Source organism: Myotis lucifugus, unplaced genomic scaffold (assembly GCF_000147115.1).
Source record: "Myotis lucifugus unplaced genomic scaffold, Myoluc2.0 scaffold_140, whole genome shotgun sequence".
Classification (NCBI taxonomy): Eukaryota; Metazoa; Chordata; class Mammalia; order Chiroptera; family Vespertilionidae; genus Myotis; species Myotis lucifugus.
In genome coordinates, this window is record NW_005871188.1 from 1,384,207 (window position 1) to 1,411,582 (window position 27,376).

The 27,376-nt window shown below is 40.7% G+C and overlaps 1 protein-coding gene across 1 annotated transcript in view; it reads left to right on the forward strand.

Annotated features, from left to right (window-relative positions):
• Positions 1–1,534: 1,534 nt before the first annotated feature.
• Positions 1,535–27,376, forward strand: part of DCBLD2 (discoidin, CUB and LCCL domain containing 2) — an 88,920-nt gene continuing 63,078 nt past the window's right edge. Inside the window, exons 1-2 of the mRNA XM_006094691.3 lie at positions 1,535–2,118; positions 24,338–24,565. Coding sequence (XP_006094753.1) covers positions 1,908–2,118; positions 24,338–24,565 — 439 coding nt within the window. The 5' untranslated portion in view covers positions 1,535–1,907. The remainder of the gene's footprint in view (positions 2,119–24,337; positions 24,566–27,376) is intronic.

Here is a 27,376-nt window from a genome sequence, read left to right on the forward strand (position 1 = left end):
AGAGGGAGAGATAGAAACATCCATGATAAGAGAGAATCATTGATCAACTGGCTGCCTCCTGCATACCCCCCACTGGGGGTTGAGTCCACAACCCTGGCATGTGCCCTGACTGGAATCAAACGGTGACCTCGTGGTTCATAGGTGGACACTCAAACACTGAGCCACACTGGTGGGGCTCCAATAAATACTTTTAAAATAAATTTGGTAGGAAGTTTTAATGTATGAGGGATTTGCAGGGAGTTGAAAAAGATGGCCTCCAAAGTCCTTTACAATTTTCAGATTTTGAGGATATCAGTCTCTTCCATGGTTTTGATTTTTACATCTATTCATGAGTTTTCCCCCATAACTTCAAGGCATTCCTCATCCTAAGCTTTAGACCAAAATGTCCACCTGACTGCTCCATAGCTTCACATTAGCAGACAGGACATCTCAAATTTAGTATGTCCAAAATTAACTCATTTCCCCACACAACCAGCTCCGCCTTTCCAGTGCTCTGTATTTATTAATGACACCATACTCCTTAGGAGCCCATGTGGAATACATCCAGGATGGCACTTCTCCCATCTCTAAAACCAATCACTTCCTAGTCCGGTGGATTCAGCTTTCCCAAAACCCAGTTCTTTTTGTGACACTATCCTGACAGTCTCCATCAAATTGTTTGTGACTCTAATTAGCACTTATTTTATTCTGACTTTCACGATGTATTTCCATCTCTGTCCCAACACGAGATCCTGGAATATGTCCGTGTAACAGGGTGCAACTCCTACAACTCATACCACAGGTTTTGCAGGTGTTCAAGTCTAGCGGGGCTGAATGAATGTCAGCATGCTAGGTTTAAATTACTTTGGCGGCATGAATCTTGTTATATCCTTTTTTTGTTTCCCCCCTAATATAATATAGTAAAAGGCATTGGAAACAGGGTACATTCATCTGTTACTGTCCCTGGGAGTGGCCGCAACAATTGGCAGTAGCTATTATTTAAAAAAACAAAACAAAACGCTGTTTTTTATACAAGAAAGAAATGGAAAGAAAGAAAGATCCTTTAGACGCAGCTCCCAGCTAAAAGCATCCAGAATCCAGGTTTCCCACCCCTTCCAGTGGCCTGATGTGCGGCGAGGGAGGAGCAAGGAGCAGGCACAGCCTGAGGAGCTGGGAGAGCGGGATGGGGGAAGTCCCGGAAGTCATTGACCGGAGCAGACGGCCGCCTCAGCGGGATCTGCTTGGGCTGAGGTCCCAACAATAACAAATCTCAGGGTCTGGCGGGGGCCGCCGGGGGCCGGAGCTTGGGGGGCGGAACCCAGATTGGGGGAGGCGGGTGGGACGCTTCCCAAGGCCTCAGGGGATTGGAGGAGAGAGCTGCGAGGCGGTGGAGCTCGAGTAGTGGGTAGCGGAGCTCACTGGTCGATTGAGGGGAGAGCGCGTTGATTGGGTGGCGCGGGGGAGACGGACCGGAGCTAACGGCGGATTGGCCGAGGCGGCCGAGGAGGCGTGGCCAGAGCGCGCTGGAGGGAGCGCGAGGGCTCTGTGGCCGGCCTGCCTGCCAGCTAGCCGGGGCGGCGGGAGAGCGCGGCAAGCGGGGCGCAGGGTTGAGGAACGCGGCGCGGGAGTGCGGGAGGCTCGCCGCCCAGCTCCGTCGCTGTCGTTCTCCGCGCCTCCAGCACTCGCTTCCTTCCCTTCCCTCCCCTGCATCCCGGCCTGGGGTCTCGGGTGGGGAACGGAGGGAAGGGACCTGAGAGGAAGCGAAAGCGGAGTGAGGGGCGGAGGGGGTCCCGGCGCGGAGCAAGGCGCGCGCCGCTGCTTGTTCTCTCTCCGCAGCCGCCGCCTCCTTGCCGGGTGGGTGCCGCGGCCCCGGGCGCGCGGGACTCCCGGGGCGCCCGCACTATGCAGGCGGACCGCCGGCCGCCGCGATGGCGAGCCGGACGGTGGTGAGAGCCGGGCGCAGCCCGTACCAACCCCGAGTCCGGGCCGCGGCCGCCGCCCCCGCAGGGGCCGCGCTCCCCCACTCCCATTCCTCCCCGCTCCCGCCCCGCGCCAGCTCCTCCTCCTCCCCTATGCCTCTGTTCCTTCTGCTCTTACTGGTCCTGCTCCTGCTGCTCGAGGACGCGGGAGCCCAGCAAGGTGAGTGGTTCCCGGGGAAGGCGCGGTGCGTGGAGCCCCCCGGGCGGCGGGGGCGCGGGGAGAGCCTGCGGGGCGCCAGGGCTGCGGGCCCTGAGCCGAGTCGGCCACACGCCGGGAAGGTGCGGGGTGCCTTCCGCGCGTGGGCAGACCGGGGCCGGCGCTCGCCAGGCTGAGTGGCAAAGCTAGGATCAGCCTGTTGTCCCCCCAGCGTGGCGCGGCTGTACTTTTTTTTGGCGAGGCCATTCATTTTCCTGAAAAGAGGGGAGCGAGACCCTGCTATCAAGGCCGCCTTTTTGGTATTGGATTATTTTTTAGGGAAAATCTTTGGGGGAGGAAAAAGATGTACTGGAGACGTGACGCCTAAAGTTAAGCTAAAATTGCTAAATGGATGAGTAGACAGTAGAAAGGCAAGGTAATTAAATAGCACCTTCAACCTATTAAAGGCAAGTGGCGGTAACTACTATCTTCTGTGGAAGTTCTCAGGTTCAACAGCGAATGAAATTAATCCTGGTTATCTTTGAGTCTTGGGTTTAGGAAGTGTACTTGACAGTCCCTGGTGATTAGTCTGGATGGTGGTCTAGATTCTAGAGTCTAGATTGCCTGGGTCCGACGCTGGCTCTGACCCAATGCAGCTTCCTATGTTACCTCAGTGGGACTTGCCACGTTAAAAGGGTAAGATGGTCCAGAAAGGGACAAAACTTTTTTTTCTGTCTACAACCCTTGGAAAACCTATGGAAGAAGCAAGCAAAATTGTTTATTGAATAATCACTGTGATGGAAAGAGAATGCAGAGCTGATGCACCCTCCACCCTTTTTGTACTCTTTCAGGCGGTGAACCGTAATTTTTGAATCCGTTTGGCATCATTATTGAACATATTTTCCATTGCATTTCCCAGTGAGCAGGATTGTTACTTATTTCTGGGAAGGTTATTATTTAATTGATCTCCACGTTTAAGTCCAGCTTACTGTTGCTCTCATAGGGTTTTCAGTAAAGTATGGAATCTTGGCCGTAAGCCTGTCGTGAGGATGCTGAGACTTTGACAGGCACATGGGGATATAATATCTCTAACTGTAAGGGAAAAAAAAACATATTTGGTAAACGGACCTCTTTTAGATTTAGGCAGTTCTATGCAATGTAGATGCTTAGCATTCAGGTTTTAGATGATCTTCAGTAAATTTTTGAACATTGGCCCTTAATAAGTTAGAGTGTGAAATCCTTCTTTTCATTGAAGTCCTAGAGCCTGTGCTTGTATTTTCCTCCTAGTAGGGAAAAACGCACACAACAAAAACAGGCTTATATATGGCTGACACTTACTGGGGCTTACTTGGTGGCAGGCACAGTACCAAGTGGTTTACATGTATTAACTCAGTCCTCACCACAAACGTTTGAGATAGATATTGTTATCCCATTTCAAACATAGGAAACAGACCAAAAAAATGTAAGGTACCTTGGTATAGAAAGGAATATAACTACCTAAGCAGAATGCTCTGTTTTGCTTATTTCCAAATCAAAGTGTTTATATCATGTTTTTTTAAAAAAAATATTTGAACAATGTAGAATGTTACGTGTCTCCCCCCAAATGAGACAATTGCCTTGGTTTTTAGAATTTCACAAGCCTGATCTAATTAAACATGCAACATTACATTTTAAACAATATTTTATTTCAGTTCTGACCATTATTTTAACTAATAATGTGTTTTTCACAGTGTTATCTTTTTTTAAAACATGTTTTTATTGATTTCAGGGAGAGAGAGAGAGAAACATCAATGATGACAGTCATTGATTGGCTGCCTCCTGCACACCCCCTACTGGGGATTGAGCCTGCAACCCAGTAATGGGCCTGCAACCTGGAATGGAACTGTGATCACCTGGTTCATAGGTCTATGCACAACCACTGAACCACATCGGCTGGGCTCACAGTATTATCCTACATAATAAAAGGCTGATATGCAAATTGTCCCCTCAGGAGTTCGACTGGGAGACCAGGAGTTCTATCACTCGCTATGATGTGTGCTGACTACCATGGGGTGGCGTGGAAAATGGCGGGGCGACCAGCAGAGGTGGCAGGGTGCTGAGGGAGCAAGGGAAGGAAGAGGAGGAGAGGCTGGGAGGCGGGGAACTGCATGGTAACAGCATGGGCAGCGAGGGAAGGAGGAGGCAGGGAACTGATTGGCCCTGATGGCCAGCCAGGCCTAGGGACCCTACCCGTCCACGAATTTCGTGCACCGGGCCTCTAGTCCTATATAATAAAACCCTAATATGCAAATCGACCAAATGACGGAACTGGTCACTACGATGCACAATGACCACCAAGGGGCAGACGCTCAACGCAGGAGCTGCCCCCTGGTGGTCAGTGCACTCCCACAGGGGGAGCGCTGCTCAGCCAGAAGCTGAGCTTATGGCTGGCAAGTGCAGCGGCGGTAGCAGGAGCCTCTCCCGCCTCTGGTGCAGGCAGGTGGTAAGGAGCAAGGGGTCCCGGGCTGCAAGAGGGATGTCTGATTGCTGGCTTAGGCCCAGGGATTGGGCCTAAGCAGGCAGGCAGACATTCCCTGAAGGGGTCCTGGACTGCGAGAGGGCGCAGGCTGGGGCTGAGGGACACCCCCCCCCCCCCTCAGTGCACAGATGTGTACCGGGCCTCTAGTCTTATATAAACACCAATGTAAATTAAACTCAAATAGAAATGATGTTGATAATTTAAAAGACCTAATTTCTAGTTCTTCAAAATTGATTGGGTAAATATTAAGTCATATCTTATGGTTGATAGGAGAATACATACCTTTTTTTCCTTTTTTAATAATTTTATTTTTCAATTACAGTTGACATTCAATATTATTTTGTATTAGCTTCAGGTGCACAGCATAGTGATTAGACACTTTTGTCCTTTACAAAGTGATTTTTCTGCCTCCCATCCCATATTTCCAGTGCCCTACCTGCCACCATATATAGTTATTACAATATTTTTGACTCTGTTCCCTATGCTGTACTTTACATCCCCGTGACTATTTTATAAGTACTTTGTAATCCCTTCATAACTATTTCATAATTTAATGAAAATGAAATGATAGTACATAGGAGTTTTGCCAAGGGGAAAGTATAACTTAGCTGTAACTGATCATCATTGCTAATCTTGAACTTATTAAATTATCTGATAAAATAAGGACCAATTAGGTATATATCACCTGAAAACTCAGGAATTGTGTGTGATTTCAACTCCCTGATTTTTAAAAATTGTATTTTCTTACCCAAAGGACCCTGATGCAGTCTGTGGTGGAATTGCTTTTAAACTAGTCTTCGTAGTCTAACAGATGTGCTTTAAGGGTCCACTGGTGTTCCTTACATAACCTGAAAAGAAGGCAATTTCAGAATGACAAGCAGTGTTTAAAACACCTATAGAATTTTTAATAATGGAAGTGTCTACATAGTATTAGGAAAAATACTGGAAGGAAATAAAATGGTAACAGTTGTCTTTTGCTAATACAGTTGTGGGTAATTTCTTCCTTATGCTTCTTCAAATTGCAGTTTGCATATAGTCAGAATTAAAAATATGCTATGTAAAATGTTTTTGATAGATTTTTTTTCTCAACCAGCCTAAGTAGAATGCATGTTATATGCAGAGTGGAGCAAAAGTAGGTTTACAGTTGTTTGTATGGAAAATAATAAAATAATTAGTAAATTATAATACAAGAATAAAGTCTGTTTGGCGCACTCAAAATTGTAAGCCTACTTTTGTCTTAGCCTATAGATGTAGAGGTAGAATGTTGCTTCGGGGTTTTTTTTGGTTTGTTTGTTTTATCTTTCAGACATCATTTTGAAATAGAGATCACCTTCATTTCAATTAATGCCATACATAGTATTCCTCAGGTTTTCTGCTGACAGAGTGATTTTTCTTTTTATTTGGCTCAGTAAAACTTACTATTGGTCTGAAAACTTATCAGCCTTTCAAAACAGCAGAGATGTTTTTTGACCAATCTCATATCATTAACCTATTTATTCACATCTGTTTTACTATCGTGGTGTTTTAGATATGGGTTATAGTTGTGTGTTTTTATTTGTAAATTTCATATTACGTTCCTCTTCAAACTTTTTATTTATTGAAACCGTTTTTTTTCCCCCTATAAAATGTACATCTTTGTAAAACACTTAAATTGGTGAAACTTATGCTGATTGCATATTGGCTACTGTAATACATTTACTTAATAGAAAAGCGAGGGTCGCCTATGAATGATTTATGACTCTGGTTTACATTATGATTGTAGGAATTTGTGTCATCTCATCTCAGGAGCTCAGCTTCCTCATTTGTATCATGGAAGGCTTGCCTATCTTTGGGGTTAGAATATTATTTGAATGTGGAGTGAATTTTAAAATCCATTAAGAACTGACTTGTTTATTAATATTAATGTGAAATATTTGTGAAGATACAAATTTTTGCTTGCTAATTTAATAAACCTATAAAACAAATCAGATTCTTTTATAAAAAGATTTCAGTTCCACAATGGTATTTGGAACTAATGTGTGTGGGGGAATTATATAGTGTCAAGTAATGCTTTTATTTCCTTGCGATTCAGGGAAATATTTTTGAACAATATTTGTAAATTGTCTAAATTGAAGAGCACATCTCCCTTTGCAAAGAACATTTGTAATTATTTTTGGTATTAACATTAAGTTAATTTAGAATTTTCCATTGTCTTTCTTGGTGTGATAAAACATTAAGATTCTTTATGTAGTTTTGTTCAGAGGCAAAAATCAAAGCATCTTTTTTCTGCTATATTTCTGATTAATTTTGCACAGTGGATAGTAGAAATATAGCACATATTCCACATATGCTAATGATCAGATTAAAATCCTCATTTTTTTTAAACTTATAAATGAAAAATTAATTGTAAAATTGCAGGTTATAGATGAATATCAAAAATCTTAAAATAGTGAAATTTGTATAAATGAAAGTACCAGTACTAGAAATAAAATGACAAATAAATTAATTTCCAGAAAGCATAATGGTATTTCAGTATGATGAGGAAAAGCTAGATTTACATAGAGGTAGATTTTAAATTTAAGGATTATATTTAATAAAGTGCACCTGGGATGTGAAAATTCAGATGATAATATTGGGCACTGAGTGCATGCACATAGGTAGTTTCTATTTCCACTTCTTGATTAGTTGGAAGGGTGTGGAATGATGAAAAATTAGTTGGAAGGGTGTGGAATGATGAAAAATTAGGAGGATTAGGAAGAGCTTTATAGAGATAATGATATTTACTAAATGTGATTGTTGAAGTATGAATTGTGTGGTTCTTAGATTCACTTTTTCTTGTGTGGTTCTTAGATTCACTTTATTTTAGGACAACATTCTGGCTGTAGTACTTTATTTTTAAAATATTGTGCAGATAACAATGATTGTTACTCAAAACCAAAAAAAACTTAAATGATAATTATCCGCAATTCTACTCCCTAATTTATCGACCTGTGTTCCTTTTTATGTTCCTTTCTATTCCATATTTACATACCTACATAATCTTACATGGATGTAATTTTAATACCTGTGTGCTATGTTCTGTAGACATAGCATGTGAAAATTAATTTATGCCCAGCCGGTGTGGTTCAGTGGTTGAGCGTTGACCCATGAACAGGAGGTCACCGGATAGATTCCTGTCAGGGCACATGCCCTGGTTGCTTGGGGGCTCGACCCCCCAGTAGGGGGCCTTCAGGAGGCAGCTGATTGATGTTGTCTCCCTCTCATCAATGTTTCCATCTCTCTGGCTCTCTTCCTCTCTAAAATCAATAAAAGCAAATAAAATTAATTTATAAGCTAACATTTTATAAGCGTACTTACAAAATACAAGACGAAAACTTAAAAATGTAAAAATTTCTTACAAGATATTTATTATTTATGAAGTAACTAGAGGTCCGGTGCACGAAATTCATGCACGAGTAGGGTCCCTAGGCCTGGCCGACAATCAGGGCCAATCGGGGCCTTCCTTTGTTCTGCACCATCTCCTGGTGGTCAGCACACGTCATAGTGAGCGATTGAACTCCCAGTAGAACTCCCGAGGGGATGCTTTGCATATTAGCCTTTTATATATATAGATTACTATATTGTTCAGAACTGCTATTACATTATTTTCTTTATTCCACTGGATTAAATTCTTCACTCAGGATAGGATCTTTGAGAAAGTACAGTAAGTCCTTAATGATGTGGATAGCTTCTGCAACTTTAAGTGAAATGATGTATTAACAAAACCAATTTTACCACAGGCTAATTGATATAAACAGTGTTAAGTTTTGGCATCTCATCAATGTTAAAACGATGTTGAAAGAAAAGATGTTATTTGAGGACCTGCTGTATGTCAATTCAAAATATTAGTTTAGAAACATACATCATGCTAATTTTCCAGATTATGTGGATTAAATCAATATAATCCATGAGGACAGAAAATACCTGTAGATATTCAAATAAAGTAGTATTTAATTAATGCTGTCTATGAAGCCGGTGGGATAATGGGTGGTATTAAAAGGCTGCTAAAACATCAGCTAGGTCTGAAGGTATGTAGTTGGGAGAAAAACTTCAATTAACTACTTGAATTCTGGGGAAGATCCCACCAAGGTGCACGCTCCCTCCACTGCTTTCTAAGGGGTAGGCCCATAGTTTCCTGCATGGCTTTTTCTGAGTAGGGTGCAGGCAAGTTTGCAGTCAAAGCTGAATTGCTTAGTATCGAAGAGAAGATGCTGGTGCTCTTTATCATTCTCTCATTAAGAGCTGTCAGCATGAAGGAATTTCAATTATGAGCTCCCAGGAGAGTGTTCACATATGCCAGTACAGTCCAGGGACATTCAGAGAAGAGTAATAAACATTGTCATTGTTTTTAGAGAACCTATAGTTTGGGAAATAATCTCCAAGTTGGAATATATATAGAAATGCTGTGGGTTTATGAGGGAAAGAGAGCTCACACCACCTAGGAAAGTAGGAGAAGCTTTGCTGATAAAGTAGTTTTAAGTGGCTGAGGTTTAAAGAATTGCTCAATTCCTAGTCCACAGTGATGGCAGACATTTGAAGAGTAAAGATCACATCATCAGAACAGCAAGGAGTCTGGAAGCAGGCCTCTGGTCTTGGCCTACCACTTTTTCCTTGAGCCCCATGTCCTGTATCCCTGCCCAATTATTGGGCAAGTGTTTGTGGGCTATGGTTCTATGCACTGTGGTACTGCCTGCCCTCTTGGAGCCAAGTTAATACTACCATAGTGTGGCCAGCAGCTCTTTTGTCACCTATAAGATAAAATCTAAACCTCTGCATGTTACAAATATGGGGTAGGCAAAAATAAGTTTACAGTTGTTTGTATGGAAAATATTAAATAATAAACTTTCACATGTTCACAACTGTAAACCTACTTTTGCCTACATCTGTATAACTTTTTCAGTCTGATCCCTCTCTTCCTCTTTGACTTATTAATCTCATGCCAGCAACCCTCGTGCTTTATTGTTCAGGTGTAAGACTGAACTACTTTTTATTCTCCTTATATATAATTTTATACTCTTCTTGCCTTGTTCCCTCTATCGACATCTTTATATATGCCATTCTCTCTACTTGGAATGCCTTTACTTTCCTTGTCTACTTGGTAAACTCTTAAATATCCTTCAAAGATCCTTCTTTGGTCTCATTCCCTTCTAACCATCACCAAACATGCATTTCAAGTTAGTACTTTCCAGTTATTTCTGTTCATTCTTTAATGACACTATTTTAAATATTTGTTCCTGGTACAGAGTTTTATTCATTTTCTTATTTTTAATGATTAGTATGATGTCTGTCATTCAAGAAATGTATACTAACGAACGGCCCATTTCTAGAGTGAATCTGCTGCCCTAAGTACATTATTTGGTGTTAGTCCCTGGACACCTTCATGCCCTTCACACCATTGTTCTTTGTCTAATCCCCACAGTTAGTGGGCAGTCCAAGAGACTGGCTTCTCAGACTCATGGGAATAGAGCCATTTCTTGAGCCTACTTGCTCAGGGTCTAACATTTGCCCAGCATTTCCCAGCCATCCTCTTCCCAGGAGCTAGACTTCTGCTGCACTCCCTTGATGAGAGGGGTCCTCCTTTAACTGGAACTCTGAATATACCCATGGCTACTTCTTAGAAAGCACTCCTGTGCCCACCTGTCAGATCATCCTAAAGAACAGTGACAGCCTAAATCAATGTCAGCAAGTTGGGTGCACTCCTTTGTTCTCTTTCAAATTCTCATTTGAAGAGTTACCTCCACAATTATAAGAGTTTCCTATTTTTGGTTCTAGTAGTTGCCTGCTTTCTTTTTAGTCACCAGCTAAAATGCCTGGAAAACGCTTGGGTAGCTTTGGTAATCTGGTGTCAGGAAAATAATGAGAAACAATGGCTGGAAAGGTCAGTGGGAACAATATGGAGGACTTTCCATTGTGGGCAGACTGAGGAGTTTGTACCTGAGATATTAGGTGTGGCATCAGCCATAGGTTCCTCCATCTTCACCCAGTCCATTTGTCCATCTGTAGGTTCAGTTGTCTCTTACCAACCTAGTCTATCATCTCAGTGATGCTTTTCAATGGTCCTTGACAGATCCCATGCAGGCTCAGGTGCCAATCCCCAATGTCTGCTTTCTCAGATCTAGGATATCTCAAGATTACTGGAGAAAGCCATGTGTCGGTTGTGATTAGATATGCCACAAAAGAGGACTGCTAATCAGATCTCAAATGGGAATTACTGCTCAACAGCAGCATATGACTGTCCCACTTTGTAGAGCTAAACTCCTCTCTCCCTTGTCCTCATCCCTGCACAGTAGAGCTTTGCCTCCTGCCTCACCTCTCCTCCTTTTCCAGAGCACTGCTTCATCAGGGAATATATGTTGTGTTGTAGTATAATTTAAATTTCTGTGGTGCTTCTTATTCTATGCCTGGGAACATGCTCAAAACACCACCTGCTTTTGCACATCTTTCTTTTGAGCTTTTTGCTTTTCAGGTACCTTATAGCTCAGCTTTTTTTTCAGTGACAAGCTTTCTAAAAAGTAGGCTACACTAGTGCTGTACATTTCTTAATGTCCGGCACACAGCAGGTATTTCTTAATGATGATTTCCTTTTTAACCCTTGCAGGCTAGCTTCTACTGTACTGTAACTGTCATTTAAACTGTCAGTTTTGTTTTGTTGGTTTTTTTTGTTTGTTTGTTTTACTCTCCAAAACCTGAGAGCTTTGTCTGTCTTTATTATTTTTTAGCATGGTGGACTTTGAAAGTATGGAGACTTTGGAGTCAGACACACCTGGATTTAAATACTAGCCATGTCTACTTTGGGATTTACAGTACTTACCACTCTCAGTGTTATTAAATATGTAATGCATCTCTCTAGAATGTCTGAGGGCTGGGATCAAATCTGTTTGGGTAGCTGGTAAATATTTGTTCAATGAGTGAATCGATGTATGAATGAAAATTTTGTTTCTCTTTTTCCTACTCTGTAGTTAAAATCTCCATCTTCAAATACTTGCTTTCTAATGAGACCCAGATCTTTTCCATCTTTCTGTTATCCCCATCCCAGGTATTGTTTAGGGAAGTTCCACTTCTAGTTCAGTGAAAGGGGTCAGACTGTGCAGTAGAGGAACATGACAGCAAGGTGTGATTGTTCTCCTGAGATATTTTTTACCTGGCCTCTATATCCACGCAGACCTTAATGCTGGCTTTGACCTTCCTTTTCACATCTGCTTTCTCTCTCCAACTTCTGTTGATATGTTGTCAGGCTCATGGCTTATCTCTTTCTTTCTGGCATACCCTTGTTTCTAGTTACTCTTTGGTTCCTAGAAGCTAACTTTATAGGCCTGAGAGAGACATTCTGTTGCATAGGTGGAAGATACGTGTTTTAGTTAGGACTCTCGAGGTCATAGGGAACAGAAGTTTAAATCTGCTTACTGTGGAAGGGAAAAGTATTAGAAGGATTCTAAGATCACATTGTGGAGTCTTGGGAAGAGCTGAACCATGCTAAGCCAAGGGGAAAGCAGGAATGCAGCTGGGCCTCAGGCACCAAGGATTCAGCTGCATTTTTGTCTCTTGGTTCAGTCTGGCTTTCTGTGGATGCACAGAATCATGGCTTTGGCAATCCTTCAGGCTGATAGCTTCAACACTGGAGAGATTTTGGAATTTCCCCTAATGTACAAGGTCCAGAAATCAGAGGGAAGGGTGAGTTGGCCTCACGTTGGCCACTATATTTTACAGCAGTTGTTACCAAACCCTCAGCGGTACCTTGGGATATAGGAGGTGGTATCCCCATGTACAGGTGAAGATATGGAGGCTTTTAGAGGTTAAGTGCCCAGGATCTCAAAGTTGGTATGGCTAGAATTTAAATCCAAGTCTGTCTAATTCCAAAGCCTGTGTACTTTGTACTAAATTACTTGCTATCAAGTGCCTACCACTGGCTTGTTTGGGTATATTATTTTTCTAAATTCAACAGCATGTATTAAGAACCTAGTATGCCCTATTTCTGTGTGTATGCCTGCCTAACAGAGTTTTACAGATTGGTATGGTAAACTGACATAAAAATGCATATGTTCCTGGCCGGCATGGCTAAATGGTTGAACATTGACCTATGAACCAGGAGGTTGATTTGATTCTCACTCAGGGCAGATGTCCAGGTTGCGGGTTCGATCCCCAGTGTGGGGCATTCAGGAGGCAGCTGATCAATGATTCTCTGTATCATTAGTGTTTCTATCTCTCCCTTTCCCTTCCTTTCTGAAATCAATAATAAAATGTAATTAAGCATATTAAGTACAGTAAAGAGATTCTGATAATAGAAATAGAAAGACCAAGACTTTCAGCATGTTTTTCAAAAGAGATAACATTGAATTTGCTAGATGGATGAGAAGAGGAAGCATGTTGTTCTTGGCAGGGTGGAATAGCATGTGCAGTGGCTCAGAGGAGAGAACTTGGAGCATGCAGTCACCCATAGTTCTGCAGCTGGAGCAAAGAGGTTGTGGGGAAAGTCAGGAAATGAGACTGGAAGGGGGGTAGGGGAAAGATAACAGACCTCGTATCCTTGCTGGAGAATCTGACTTTTATTGTCTTCTCGGTGGAAAATAGTGGAAGGATTTTTAAATAAGGGACCTACATGACCCAGTTGGTGTTTCAGAAACACCAGCAGGAGTGTGGATAGTAGGTTAGAGGAAGGAAAGATTAGGAAGTGTGGAAACAGGGGCCTGCACTTGTTCAGGGGGACTAAATTTAGAGATATTGAGGAGATAGAAGGTATAAAACATAATGACCAGTTAAAGTCGAAAGAGCAAAGGTTAAAATGCTTTTTTAAATTTTTTCATTTCTGCAATCCTGTTCTCCCTGCTTTCCACCTCCTTCACCCAGGATTTCTACCTAGTTAACTGCTATTTATCCTGCACAGACACACATGCATAAACTTCCTCATTATTTCCTCATAGTACTCATTGTCCATGAAATTACTTGCTATGTCTGTCTTACTGTATTGCAGACTATAAGTACAAAGGCTTTGTCTCTCATTTTTGTTGTTATTCATAGCACCTACTACAGTGCCTGGCCTGTGGAAAATGTTCCTTGAATACTTGGGACACGTTGAGTTTGAATGCAGTGGAACTTCTTAGCAGAGGTGCTTAATGTTTAAGTAGGTGACAAGTTTGAGGACTAAGAAAACTGTTTGGAGGCTTTGGAGCTTCCTCCATTTCAGTGGTAACTGAAATCTTAGGAGTAGGTGAGGTTGCTCCAGTAGAATACAAAGAGTGGGGAAAAGAGCTCTGAAGAACAGCAGCATCAGCAGTAAGAAGCCAGGTCAGCTAGGATGCCAGAAAAGTTGCAAGGGCAGAGTTGGAAGAGCTAAGAGAGGGAAGGAGAGTTTTAAGAATGAAGGAGGGAAGGTATGAAGGAAGGAAGAAATATGGGAGGGCAAGAAAGGCCAGCAATGCCAGTTGCTGTAGAAAAATCACAAATGATAAGTATAGAAAAGCATCCGTTGAGTTTTGACAGCTTGGAAACTGACTGCTTTAGTGAATAGTTTCATTAGAGAGGTAAGTCTGCATTTCCTAGGGCTACCATAACAAATTACCACAAACTTACATGGCTTAAAACAACAGAAATGTATTGTCTCATAATTCTAGAGGCTAGCATTGTAAAAATTAGGGTATCAACGGGGCCATGCTTGCTCCAAAGACCCTAGATGAGGATCCCTGACTCTCCCTAGCTTCTGACGGTAGCAGTCTTTGGTGGTCTTTTGCATCACTCCATTCTCTGGTTCTATAGTTGCATGGTATTCTTGTCTGTATCTGTGTCCAAATTTTCCTCCTCTTATAAGGACACCAGTCATTGGATTAGAGTCTACCCTGGTTCAGTATGGCAGTATCTTAACCTGAGTACATTTGCAAAGACCTTATTTCCAAATAAGGTTGCATTCACAGGTATCAGAAATTAGGACTTGAACATACTATTTTGGGAGGCACAGCTGTCTGGAAGCTGAATTGTAGTTCATTAAAACTAGAGTGGGAGGCAAAGAAGTAAGATATGAAGAATAAAGAACTAAAGAAATCTCTGTAAAAGAAAGGAAAAGTGAAAAAGAAGATGGTAAATGTCAAGGGACACTGGGTGGAAAGGTGGTTTTTTCTGTACGGTTTTTGTTGTTATTGCTGTTAGTATTTTAAGATTTGTTAAAGTACAGATCCTAGACCCCACTGGAGAAGTATCTTACAATGTAAAATTTGTTTTAAAAAAAAAGTCAAATCATAACTGTTATACAAGTATAAAATGAACACATATCAAAGATTTTATTTAACTCATTCACTAATGAGGGAACCCGTCATAACGAAGATATCATAACCTGTCCAAGGAGTATTTGAGAAGTTAGGTGTTTATAGGCAATCTTAGGATATGATTTCTAGGCTAGATGGCTAAATTTGGTTAATGGTCACTAAGGCCATAAACTGTCACTTTTAGGATTACTTTTTCACCTGCACAGAAATTATATGCATCTCTACCTAGCAACAATTTATCAGTTAACATGTAACCAAGACTGAGACCTTTAATCAATGATAAATAGTAAGTCTAACTAAGTATTTTGCCCTATAATTCTTGGGTAGCTTTTGGCCTCTATGACATTTAAAGGATATGCTGCTTTCCTTTTGTGTGTTTTTTTCCCCCTATTTCCAACTTCCAGGTAATTTTTTAAAAATATATTTTTATTGATTTCAGAGGGGAAGGGTCAGAGAGATGGAAACCTCAATGATGAGAGAGAATCATTGATTGGCTGCCTCCTATACACCCCCTACTGGGGATCGGGCCTGCAACACAGGCATGTGCCCTTGACTGGAATCGAATCAGGGACCCTTCAGTCTGCAGGCCAACGCTCTATCCACTGAGTAAAACTGGCTAGGGCAAGTTCCAGGTAATTTTTCGACATTTATTAGAATTTATGGGGATGAGGGCCTTGGAACCTTAGGTGTTTCCAGTGGAGACTAAATTTTGAGAACCACTGAATGTGAGACTACTGAGTAGTTTTAGGTACCCATCTTAGATTACTCTAATGACACATATCTCTTGGATTTTGTGATTCCTTTTATTACAGTGGTGCTCAGTTCCTTGACAAAGCGAGATCATTTGATTCAGGGTCGGGGGGGGGGGGGAGGGGGAGGAGGGAGGGCTTGCCAGGATATTCAAGAAGGACATGGTAGCTAGGAAATGAATGTACCAGAAGAGTGTAGTTAAATCCAGTGGACATGAGGTCCAGGCTGGCTAGGAAAATAAATGAGGCCAGGACACAATAGATGGGGAGAAAAGAGAGATGCTAAGTTCACAGAAAGTGTGCAGTGGGTGTAAGAGAGCTGAAAGGTCAGGAGACTGACCAGTAGAGTAAGCCCTTAAAGTTTTTGAGATTTCAGAGGTGGAAGCAGACTTCGATAATGGCAAAAACAAAGTCCATGTTGCGGTCCTGCAAGTGAGTAACTGAAGTGAAGTAGATGTCATAGGGGAGAGTGTTAATGAGAATTACTTTCTAATGAATTTATACTTTTCATAAGACACAGTTGAAGCTTTAAAGCTGCTATAAATTTTCCAAACTAAAGGGCCTTTTTTCTTTTACTTTAGTTAGATTATGGCCAAGCGTGCTGCATCTATATATGATGGGCAAAGCCTTTCAGGTCTTTTTAGGATGATACTAGTACTCAAACATTTATTGAGCACTTTATTTTGGGTTAGCCTCTCGATACTAGGTCTTTTCATACACTATCTTATTTAATTCTTATCCTATGTGGTTTGAGTTGTTAGTATCCCTATTTTATAAAACTGAGGTTTAGCAACAATAAATTACCTTCTTAAGAGGTTACAGTGAGTGATAGATGCGGCATGTAAGTTCATTGTATGACACCAGAGACCATTTGCTTCACATTCTGTTCTAAGTAGTTTATGATTTGGGGGTCAAAGAGGATTTATACATCTCACATTCCTTTATGTTACTCAGTTTTATAAATTATCTATCTTTAATGCAGAGATGAAGTTGGGCTTAAAAAGTAATGAATTTCTTTTTCTAAAAATATCCACAGTGACTCTCTTTAGGCTCTCAGTGCATATCTATCCTATGCAATATTAAAAAATATTGAGTGAAATTAAAGTGATACCTTGAATTATCTATATAAGTTTTGTAGTCATGCAACTTTAAAAGTCTTACAGTAATAGGACTGATATAATACTTCTGGCCTAGCATTAAAAATCTTCATTTTTAGCCAAATGAAATAGGATATATTAGTTAAGACTTGGAAGTTATTCTTTTGAACGCCTTTCTACTCTCTAATTGTCTCTTTTTCAGTTGATTATAAGATCTCACAGATGTATTATAAGACGTGACAGAAGTGACACTTAGAGGAAGTGAAATCAGACACACTAGTTCACAGTGGTAAAGAAATTCTTGAACACCCACTGGAAAAGTATAAACCTTTCCTAGTTTACAGTGACTCTAATGAAAGTTTCATTGCTCTACAGTTTTCACATATGTGCAAGCTTTCTGCATTTGTATTTGCTATTGTTAAAGTATTTTTAGAAGGTACACCATGTTCATATTAATATAATTCAAAAAATAAGAATTTACATTATTTATTAGTAGTAATGTGACTAATATATGGGGGTGGTTGGAGGGTCGCATGAAATCAGCATCATAAGCACATGTTTATCAAAAAACCCCAGTTGATTGGAGCAGCCTAAAATAAGCCATGTGTTCTTTTTGTATAAATTCATTGTCATTTAAATGTGTTTAATGTTCCTTTTGTTCCTTTTGGTTTCTCTGGGGATAAGAAGCGAAAGAAAAAAAAATTCAGTTATTTTCCTGGAACAATATCAAAATTTGTATCTGGCTTAACACATATGACCTTACACTCTTCAGAGGAAGTGAACACATGTTCTGTGAGTAATCCCCTGGTTAAATCTGCAGCCAAGCAAAGGAGCAGTAAGATCAAATTCCAATGTTTTTTCTCCACTAAAGTAAAATTCAGAAATTACATTATCAGGCTTCTACCTTTATGGTCAGTTACAGTTTTCTAGAGAAGGAGAAGTTGACAGGTGGTGGTGTTGGTGGTGGTGGTGATGGAGAAAGAATTGGTGATATTGGAATTGTTGATGAGAGTGTATGGCTTGCTCCTATGATATCCATTTGGAAAGCTATGCTTCCAGTAGTAGTTATGCTCTTTTTGTCATTTCTGCCTTGTGAAATGAGTAAGAGTAGGTAATACAGCCTGGCCATAGATCATTATTCTTCCCAGTATACAAAGCTAAGCAGAAAATTTAGGGACTATTTATTACTCATGACCTTATTAGCAACAGAAAAAATCATTTGAGTGTTGTAGACTAATAAGAAGGATTTTTTTTTTCTTTAACTTAAAAACAAAGCATTCCATTTATTTGTTTGAAAAATTGGGAAGTGTAAACATAAAACTCTTAAGTATAACTGCTGACCTCTGAGGAGAAACTATTTCCTGGGTTGTACCCATAGCAAATAGAACAGCATAACCCTTGGGCCAAATGAAACCCAGCCAAGAACTAATCCGGATCTTCTAATCTTTGCTCTAAGTCCCGTTTCTCAACCTAGGCACTGTTGACATTTAGGATGGTCCAGTCTTTATTCTAGAGGCCTGTCCTGTGCATTGTAAGATGTTTTAGCAGCATCCGTGGCCTCTACCCACTAGATGCCAGTAGCACCCCACCCTCTGGTTGTGACAACCAAAAATGTCTTCAGACATTGCCAAATGAGAGGTACAATCACTCCTGTGGCAGCCTCTCCCCACCCCAGTTAAGAACCATTGCTCTAAGTATAGGGTGCGGCAAACATAATAATACAAGAATAAACTCTTGTTTCTCTTACAACTGTAAACCTACTTTTGCCCCACCCTGTACATTGGTGATTTGTTGATAAAGAATATTTCCAGATTTTGGTTTTACTTTATAATATTTTAAGTATTTTGGTATAGAATAGGCTTTACTTTTAAGAGCTGTAAAAATAACCTGGGAGCACTTTTTCTAATTTGGGAGTAAAAGTGAGGTCAAGATCTTTCTTTGATTGTAGAGTTGAACATTATGACCTTTGGATGCCTAGTGCAGTGTGTTGTTTTTTTTCAGACTGTATTAGGTTGGGACTCTTTAGTGAGTCAAGACCCTGTACATGCTAGAATGGTGGAGTCACAATGTAAAATAACAGAGAAAAGCATTTGCAAACTGGTCTAATGAGTATAAGCCCAGCATTCCCTTTCTAACTAGAATATTCTAAACATATACCTCAGCAGTAGGTGTTCAACCTGGCCAGCTAAGCTATTTATCTCGTCAGGTTAAACTTATCAAGTAGTCTTTGAAATATGCAACATTCAAATTTGTTCATTGCGGTAGACTTAAGACTTTTAACCTTGGTTTCTGGTGCATATCATCTTGTTTGCAAGAGGAGGAAGCTCTGAACTCCATCACATATTTTAAAACATTCTTGGCACATTACTTGTGGACTGTTGGTGCCCTCCCCCTACACAAGATACTGAAAAAGGACAGCTCCATTTAATTGTTCTCTTCATCAGTGTGCTCACTAAAGTCCTGTTTTTCATCAAGTAGTATTTACTGTGTTAACTTGTGTAGAAAGTATATGCTTTATGGAGGAAAGGACAAGAAATGTTTTGTGTATGTATTATTGAGACTCAAACAGAAATATGAACATAAGACAAAAATTACTACTAACACTCTGCTTATACTTTCTGTAAAATCCATTTTAAAATCACAACCTTAAGTAACAGCCTATGGGGAATACATTAAATGCAGCAACCTGCCATTACTAAGTCAAGAATTCAGCTGTTAATAGGAAATTCTTGGCTTTCTGAAATCCATCAACACTTCCAGCCACGGAAAAAGCTGCCTTAGTTTCTGTTTCCTAAAAGAAATACATTTATAGTTTGAGTTACTTCATTTATTCAGTGGCTACATTTTAAAGATCAAAACACTTCCAGAAAGCATGTATTTATCTTTTCAATGATAAGAGAACATTTCAGACTAGTTTCATGTTAGAAACTCTATCTTAGGGTAGTTGTTTGTTTTTTTCTCTAAGGAAAAATGTTAATGATTGTTCAAAAGTTACTTACATTATAATTCATTTATTTTCACAATGAGGGTTTTATATTCCTATGTTTCCAATTTAGATGATCTCCAACAGAGATATTCAAGGTATTTTCATGATAGTTTCAGGAAAAATTTATGTGTGTGTGTGTGTGTGTGTGTGTGTGTGTGTTTTCTCTGATTTGTATCACATTCTAAGTTTTATATTTGCAAAATATCAGTGGGTGTATCACACAAAAATTCATATGTTTATTTTATGGTGCCTTTATGCATTATTATTTTGTTGAGTTGGTATGCCTAGTTCTTGTGTATAGGATGAAAGGAGGTGTAGAAGATAGGTAAAGTTTCACACTGATTAAAAGCTAAGCTTTTTTTTTTTTTGTACTTTTTTTGAGATTTTTTTAATATATTTTTTTATTGATTAAGCTATTACATATGTGTCCTTATACCCACGTTACCCCCTACCCCTCCCCCCGCTCATGCCCTCACCCCCCCATTGTCCGTGTCCATTGGTTAGACCTATATGCTTGCATGTAAGTCCTTTGGTTGATCTTTCCCCCTTACCCCCACCCTCCCCTACCTTCCCTCCAAGGCCCGACAGTCCAATCAATGCCTCTCCATCTCTGGATCAGCCCTTGTTCATCAGTTTATGTTGTTCATTATATTCCACAAATGAGTGAGATCATGTGGTATTTATCCTTCTCTGACTGGCTTATTTCACTTAGCATAATGCTCTCTAGTTCCATCCATGCTGTGGCAAATGGTAAGAGTTCCTTTTTCTTCTTCCTCTTCTTAAAGAATACCTTTCAGCATTTCATATAATGCTGGTTTGGTGGTGATGAACTCCTTTAGCTTTTTCTTATCTGTGAAGCTTTTTATCTGACCTTCAATTCTGAATGATAGCTTTGCTGGATAAAGTAATCTTGGTTGTAGGTTCTTGCTATTCATCACTTTGAATATTTCTTGCCACTCTCATCTGGCCTGCATGGTTTCTGTTAAGAAATCAGGTGACAGTCCTATGGGTACTCCCTTGTAGGTAACTGACTTTTTTTCTCTTGCTGCTTTTAAGATTCTCTCTTTGTCTTTTGCTCTTGGCATTTTAATTATGATGTGTCTTGGTGTGGTCCTCTTTGGATTCCTTTTGTTTGGGGTTCTCTGCGCGTCCTGGACTTGGAAGTCTATTTCTTTCACCAGGTAGGGGAAGTTTTCTGTCATTATTTCTTCAAATAGGTTTTCAATATCTTGCCCTCTCTCTTCTTCTGGTACCCCTATAATTCTGATGTTGGTACGCTTGAAGTTGTCCCAGAGGCTCCTTAGACTATCTTCGTGTTTTTGGATTCTTTTTTCATTTTGCTTTTCCGGTTGGGTGGTTTTTGCTTCTTCGTATTTCAAATCTTTGACTTGATTCTTGCGATCCTCTGGTCTGCTGTTGGGAGTCTGTATAATATTCTTTATTTCAGTCAGTGTATGCTTAATTTCTAGTTGGTCCTTTATCACAACATCGAGGGTCTCACTAGATTTCTTGAGGATCTCACTACATTTATCGGCGGTTTCCGTAAAATTCTTGAAAAATCTTAGAAACTTGGTTTTGAACTCTATATCCAGTCGTTTGCTGTCCTCCATTTCTGTCATTTGTGACCTGTTTCTTTGTCTTCGCATTTTGTCTGCTTCCCTGTGTTGGTAGAGTGGTTTTGTGTGCTAGGTGTCCTACAGGGCCCAGTGGCTCAGCCTCCCCAGTTACCTGAGGTGGACACTCTTGGTGCACCCCCTTGTGGGCTTTGTGCACAGTCTTGTTGTAGTTATGCCTTGATTGTTTTAGGTGTCACTGGGAGGAATTGACCTCCAGGCCAATTGGCAGTGAGAATCAGCTGTGTCTGCAGTGGGAGAACTTCTGTGCTGAAGACACCCTTCTGGAGCAAGACTTGCTTCAGTGGGGCTTTGGTGCTCACTGAGTCTGCCCCCTGAGTGTGTTCCTTATGAATCTGAGGAGTTGTAATCTGGATGGTCCCACTCTGACCACTGGGTACACTGGCTCTTGGATCTAAGGAGGTGCTAATTAAGCCTCTTCCTGAGGTTACCCATCCAGAGCTACAAAGAGATATGCAGATTCCCCTTCCTTTTTGGGGGGTTTGGGGGTGCCCAGATGAGGCCCAGCTGTGAAGCAATGCAAGCTGCTGTGAAGCCTTGGGCCTTCTCTTGGAAGTTCTGGGTCTGTCTGGCCCAGCTGCAATTTGTTAGGTAATTTTCAGGTTGCAAAGGACCCGGGCATTCATATGCAAAAGCCTTTGCAGCAGCCTGGATGGGGCGGGGTCTCGGAATCAACAGGGCGGAGCAAGCAGCTATGGCTGATCCTCAGCCCTGCCCTAAGGGGCCGCACATCTCAGTGTCCCGGTAATTGCTGCCAGCACCTCTGAGGGAAAGCCATCTTCAAGTTCCGAGTTCTGCCTGCTGCCAGACTGTCCAGTTTCTCCCCGTATGAGCTCTGGGACCCCAGAGATTTCCCGGAACCGGAGTTCAGAGCAGTCGGGAGCTTGTGACTCCCTCCCGATGCAAAAAGACAGCCGCGTCCTCAGGTGCCAGCCCCTTTCCCCTCGCGCCGGAGCCTCCGTACCTCTGCACTTTACTTTCGTAGCTCCTCTGAGTCTGTGTGCTCTTCTCTTTCCTTCTAGTTGTAGAATTTCCACTCAGCCAGCCTTCCTGTGGTTCTGGGTGATGACCGTTCTGTCTTTTAGTTGTATTTTTGAAGTTGTTGTCGGAGGCAGCAATTTCCGGTGTTTACCTATGCCGCCATCTTGGTTTCTCCCTAAAAGCTAAGCTTTATAGGAGAGAGATTTATGTAGGAAGCCAGATTGTAAATACTGACTAACCTTTAAAAGTAGCTTAAGTAACAGTACTCATATGGATTTGAGAATAAAAATTCTTTATCAACAAAGGATTTGAAGCATAGTCATCAGAATCTAGGTCCAGAGCTGTTGTTTCTTCATTAAAGGTAGTTTTGAGACAAGATTGAAATTATTTCATCTATAATAATAAAAGTGTAATATGCTAATTAGACCAGACGTCCTTTCGGACGACCTTCTGGATGAAGCCGGGGCTGTGAGGGAAGCCCAGGTTCTGGGTGCCAGAGGGAAGCCAATGCCTGCAGCCGGGGGAAGGAAGGGCTACTCCTGCACGAATTTTGTGCATCGGGCCTCTAGTAGGTTAATAAACATTAATAAACATTTACTTTGCAACTACTACTTGCTAGATACTATGTTAAGTTCTTATTCATAGGCCGTTAAAGCTTTCATCTGTTCTAAATGATACCAGTTCTACATTGTTCTTAAAAATAATAATTCAAGATAATGGTAAGATAACAGAACATTCTATGACAGCCATCTCTATCCATATTAAGATTAAAACCCAGCAGTGTCACTTTCAATGTTGTTTTTCTGTGCAAGCACCAAACTATTCCAAACAATGATTATCAATAGCTCTTTTGAACGGGAAAATACTATCATTTTAAAAAGATGTATTAATCTTCCTATTAAAAAGAATGTATTTGAATCCTGTCATTAAGGAATGCTAAACTGTAGAATTGGAGCAGCAGCTGAAACCCTTCTCATCAATAGTGCATGTCTCCTGCCCAGTAAAATAACACATTTCATAAGAAAGGAACGGATGTACATATTTTATTTTTACAAACAATGTGTTAAGTTACCTGAGTTTTCATATCCAATTTCTGAAGAAATTTCTAGAACAAATAATGCTACTACCAAGATATTAAGGTCATTTCCCCTAATCTTTAAATAAACATTTTCTCATCATTTTGTAGGGAAACAATGAGGCTTTTGCAGAGGGATTACTAAAAGTCGAATTTCAGTAGAATATAAAATTATACTTCAATAAATATTGCTTTAATGCCTTCAAGAAGACATGTCGTGCAGTGTGTCATATAATCAGTGATTGCATTATCTTTAGTATATAGTAAGTACTTTCAGAAATCATTCACCTCACAGATTTTAGAAGAGGTTTGTGATATTTGTAAATGAATAGATGAAACTAGTCACATACTTTCATTTTTATAGTTTTCATTTACTTTAAATAATTACTATGGTCCTAGCTGGTTTGGCTCAGTGGATAGAGCGTCGGCCTGCGGACTGAAGGGTCCTGGGTTCGATTCCGGCCAAGGGTACATGCCTGGGTTGCGGGCTCGATCCCCAGTGGGGGGCATGCAGGAGGCAGCCGATCAATGATTCTCTCTCATCATTGATGTTTCTATCTCTCCTCCCTTCCTCTCTGAAATCAGTAAAGAAATATATTAAAAAATAATTACTATGAATTGATATTCTTCAAGTTTGGATTTATGACATGTATATATATTTTTTGCCAAATTATGTTTACTTCTAATTCAGATTGGAAGGTCCTTTGAACTCAAAAATTATAAAGTTAATTATTGATTATTTTTACCTAACCTGGCTCTCTTGGCTCTTGTATATAGATATCCTAAGAACTATGTCATCTTTTTTATCTTGTGTAAAGAAAGTATTGGTAGTATAAAATATATAATAGAATACATTTTTTAAAATCCTATGTATTTACAGTTTAAGTTAAAGATGTAAGAATAATTTATTGTTCTTTTAATTCTTTTTAAAGGTGATGGATGTGGACACACTGTACTAGGCCCTGAAAGTGGAACCCTTATGTCCATAAACTACCCACAGACCTATCCCAACAGCACCGTTTGTGAATGGGAGATTCGTGTAAAGATGGGAGAAAGATTGCGCATCAAATTTGGTGACTTTGACATTGAAGATTCTGATTCTTGTCATTTAAATTACTTGAGAATTTATAATGGAATTGGACTTAGCAGAACTGAAATAGGTAGGAAATTTTCTTATAAATGTACATGTAATACATTATTGCCTGAGTTTTACAACTAAAGCAATTTTTGATACTTACGATTGAATAACTATACTATATGGATAATAATGTGGGAAATTATTGAAAGCCTGTGTGAATCTCAAATTTGAATCTTTTGGGAAGAGACAATATTTATCTGTTTGTTTATTTACTTTTGTAACAAGCCTGTGCTCGTACCCTTGCAACAAAATGCCACTGTAATATTTCTAAGGAGAAAGTTAACTATCTAATTTTTTTTCTTTGATCATTTTATTTGCAATTAAAGAATACAAATATAATTTATGCTTAGGAGGCCAGTATATCATGGTCATTAAGAACAAGGGCTTTTGATTCAAACTTCTTGATATTTACTTCTAACTCTGCTGTTAGCTTGCTTTGTGACCCTGGGCAAGTTACCTGACCTCTCTGTTTCCTCACTTATAAAATAGCAAATGAACTCATTATTTAAAGTACTTAGAACAGTATATAACATACAACACATGCTTAGTAAATATTGCTGCTATTGTTAACCTTAGCTAAGAGCAGTGGTTCTCAATTATGGCTACATATTAGAGTCACCTGGAAAGACTTTTGAATAATACTGTCTAAATAATACCTGGTCTTCACCTTACCAGTGGTTCTCAACCTTCCTAATGCCGAGACCCTTTAATACAGTTCCTCATGTTGTGGTGACCCCCAATTTCACTGTTACAAATTGAACATAATTAAAGCATAGTGATTAATCACAAAAACAATATGTAATTATATATGTGTTTTCCGATGGTCTTAGGCGACCCCTGTGAAAGGGTCGTTTGACCCCCAAAGGGGTCGTGACCCACAGGTTGAGAACCGCTGCCTTAAACCCATTGAATCAGAATTGATTGGGTGGGAGCCATGCCTCAGTAGTTTAAAGTTCCAAGGATAACCCACTTTGTAGTCTAGTTAGGAACCTTTGGCTTAGAGAGCAGCACCTTGCTTTTAAGCAAGAAAGGTAGAAATTTTTATAAGGTGTTTGGTAAACTAACATCATAAAATAAAGAATTCTTGGGTTTTCTGAATTTATTTGGAAACATTTATTGGTACAAGTGTGTAAAATATCTTTTAGAACCGTAATTGGAACCTGGTATCTTGTTCTTTGAACATCTTATTTGTCCTCTGGCTTCCTCTCCATCTATAGTCAAATCCTTCTCTACTTTTTGGCCTCTTATCTACGGAAGGAACAATTCCTTCCCTGCTTCTCTGACCATTAATTGATAACTTCTGTTGCCTCTGTTAACTCTGGATTAACCTGGTAGCTTGGTCACCACATGCACATTGTCGTGAATATGTGGTATCGGATAAGCTTTTAGGAACGAAAATACCCAGTGATTTAGAAACACTATTACTGTAACACTAATAGAGAACAAGTGGATATCAAATGCCTCCTGAGGTGATGCAGTACAGAGTAAACAGTACCACCTGAGCAGTCTTGCAACAACAGTGAAGAAAGGTGAACCACAGTGTAATCAAGCCCATGGCAGTTTAAGGGAATAAAGGAGCTAGAGAGAAACACATGCTGTCAACCCTAAAGTCTGTGTAGGCATACCTTGTTTTACTGCACTTCACATAGGTGGCATTTTATTACAAATTGAAAGCAAGAACCTCTACTTGCAAAAAGATTGTGACTGACTTTATTATGCTTCCTGCTTTGTTGCAGTGGACTGCAACTAAACCTGCAGTGTCTTTGAGCTCTGCCTGTATTGAAATGCCATTTATAAAAAGAAAGGGGAGGAAGTGGAAGGAACTGTCATATACAGGGTGGGCTAAAGTAGGTTTACAATTGTTTGTATGGAAAATAAGGTAATAATCTACACTAATAAAAGAGAAACATGCTAATTAGCATACCACCGCTACCCTTCCCATTGGCTAATCAGCATATCCTTATGCAAATTAACTGTCAGCCAAGATGGCGGCTGGAAGCCATGCACTGAAGCGAACAGGGAGGCTTGCTTGCTCCAGTGAAGGCGGACTCCAACGTTCCCCGCCTGCCGCTGCTGGCCTCTCAGCTGCAACTATGTTGCAAATATAGAAGCTAAACAAAACCCCAGAAACAAGCTTTCAGTCAGCCAGCCTGACCGCAACATTGTATCAAATACAGAAGGAAAAACAAAGGCCAGAAACCGGCTTTCAGCAGCCGAGGCCTCAGAGCTAAAGCTGGCCCAGAATAAAAAAAGAAAAAAGAAAAAAAGGAGCGGTTGGGAGCTTCAGCCCCTCACCCAAACTGGCCAGGCACCCCAGTGGGGACCCCCACCCTAATCCAGGACACCCTTCAGGGAAAACCAGCCGGCCCCCACCCGTGCACCAGGCCTCTATTCTATATAGTAAAAGGGTAATATGCCTCCCAGCACCGGGATCAGCGTGACAGGGGGCAGCGCCCAAACCCCCTGATCGCCCTGCGGCTCTGTGTGTGACAGGGGGCGGGGCCACAACCTCCCCATCCGCCTTGCTCTGTTCGTGACAGGGAAGGCGCCCCAACCCCCTGATCAGCCCTGCTCTGTGCCTGATAGGGGGGGAGCTCCCCAACCCCCTGATCGCCCTGTGCTCTGTTGTGTGACAGGGTGCAGCGCCCCAAGCCCCTGATCAGCCCTGCTCTGTGGGAAAAAAAAGAGGTCGCGTCTTTTTTTTTTTTTTGGTGTGATATAAAAAAAAAATTGCTTTTATTCCTTCTCCCTCTCTTCTGTTGGTGGGAAAAAAGAATGTTTTTTTTTTTTTCCTTCCTCGTCCTCTCTGTTGTTGTTTGTTTTAGTTGTTTTT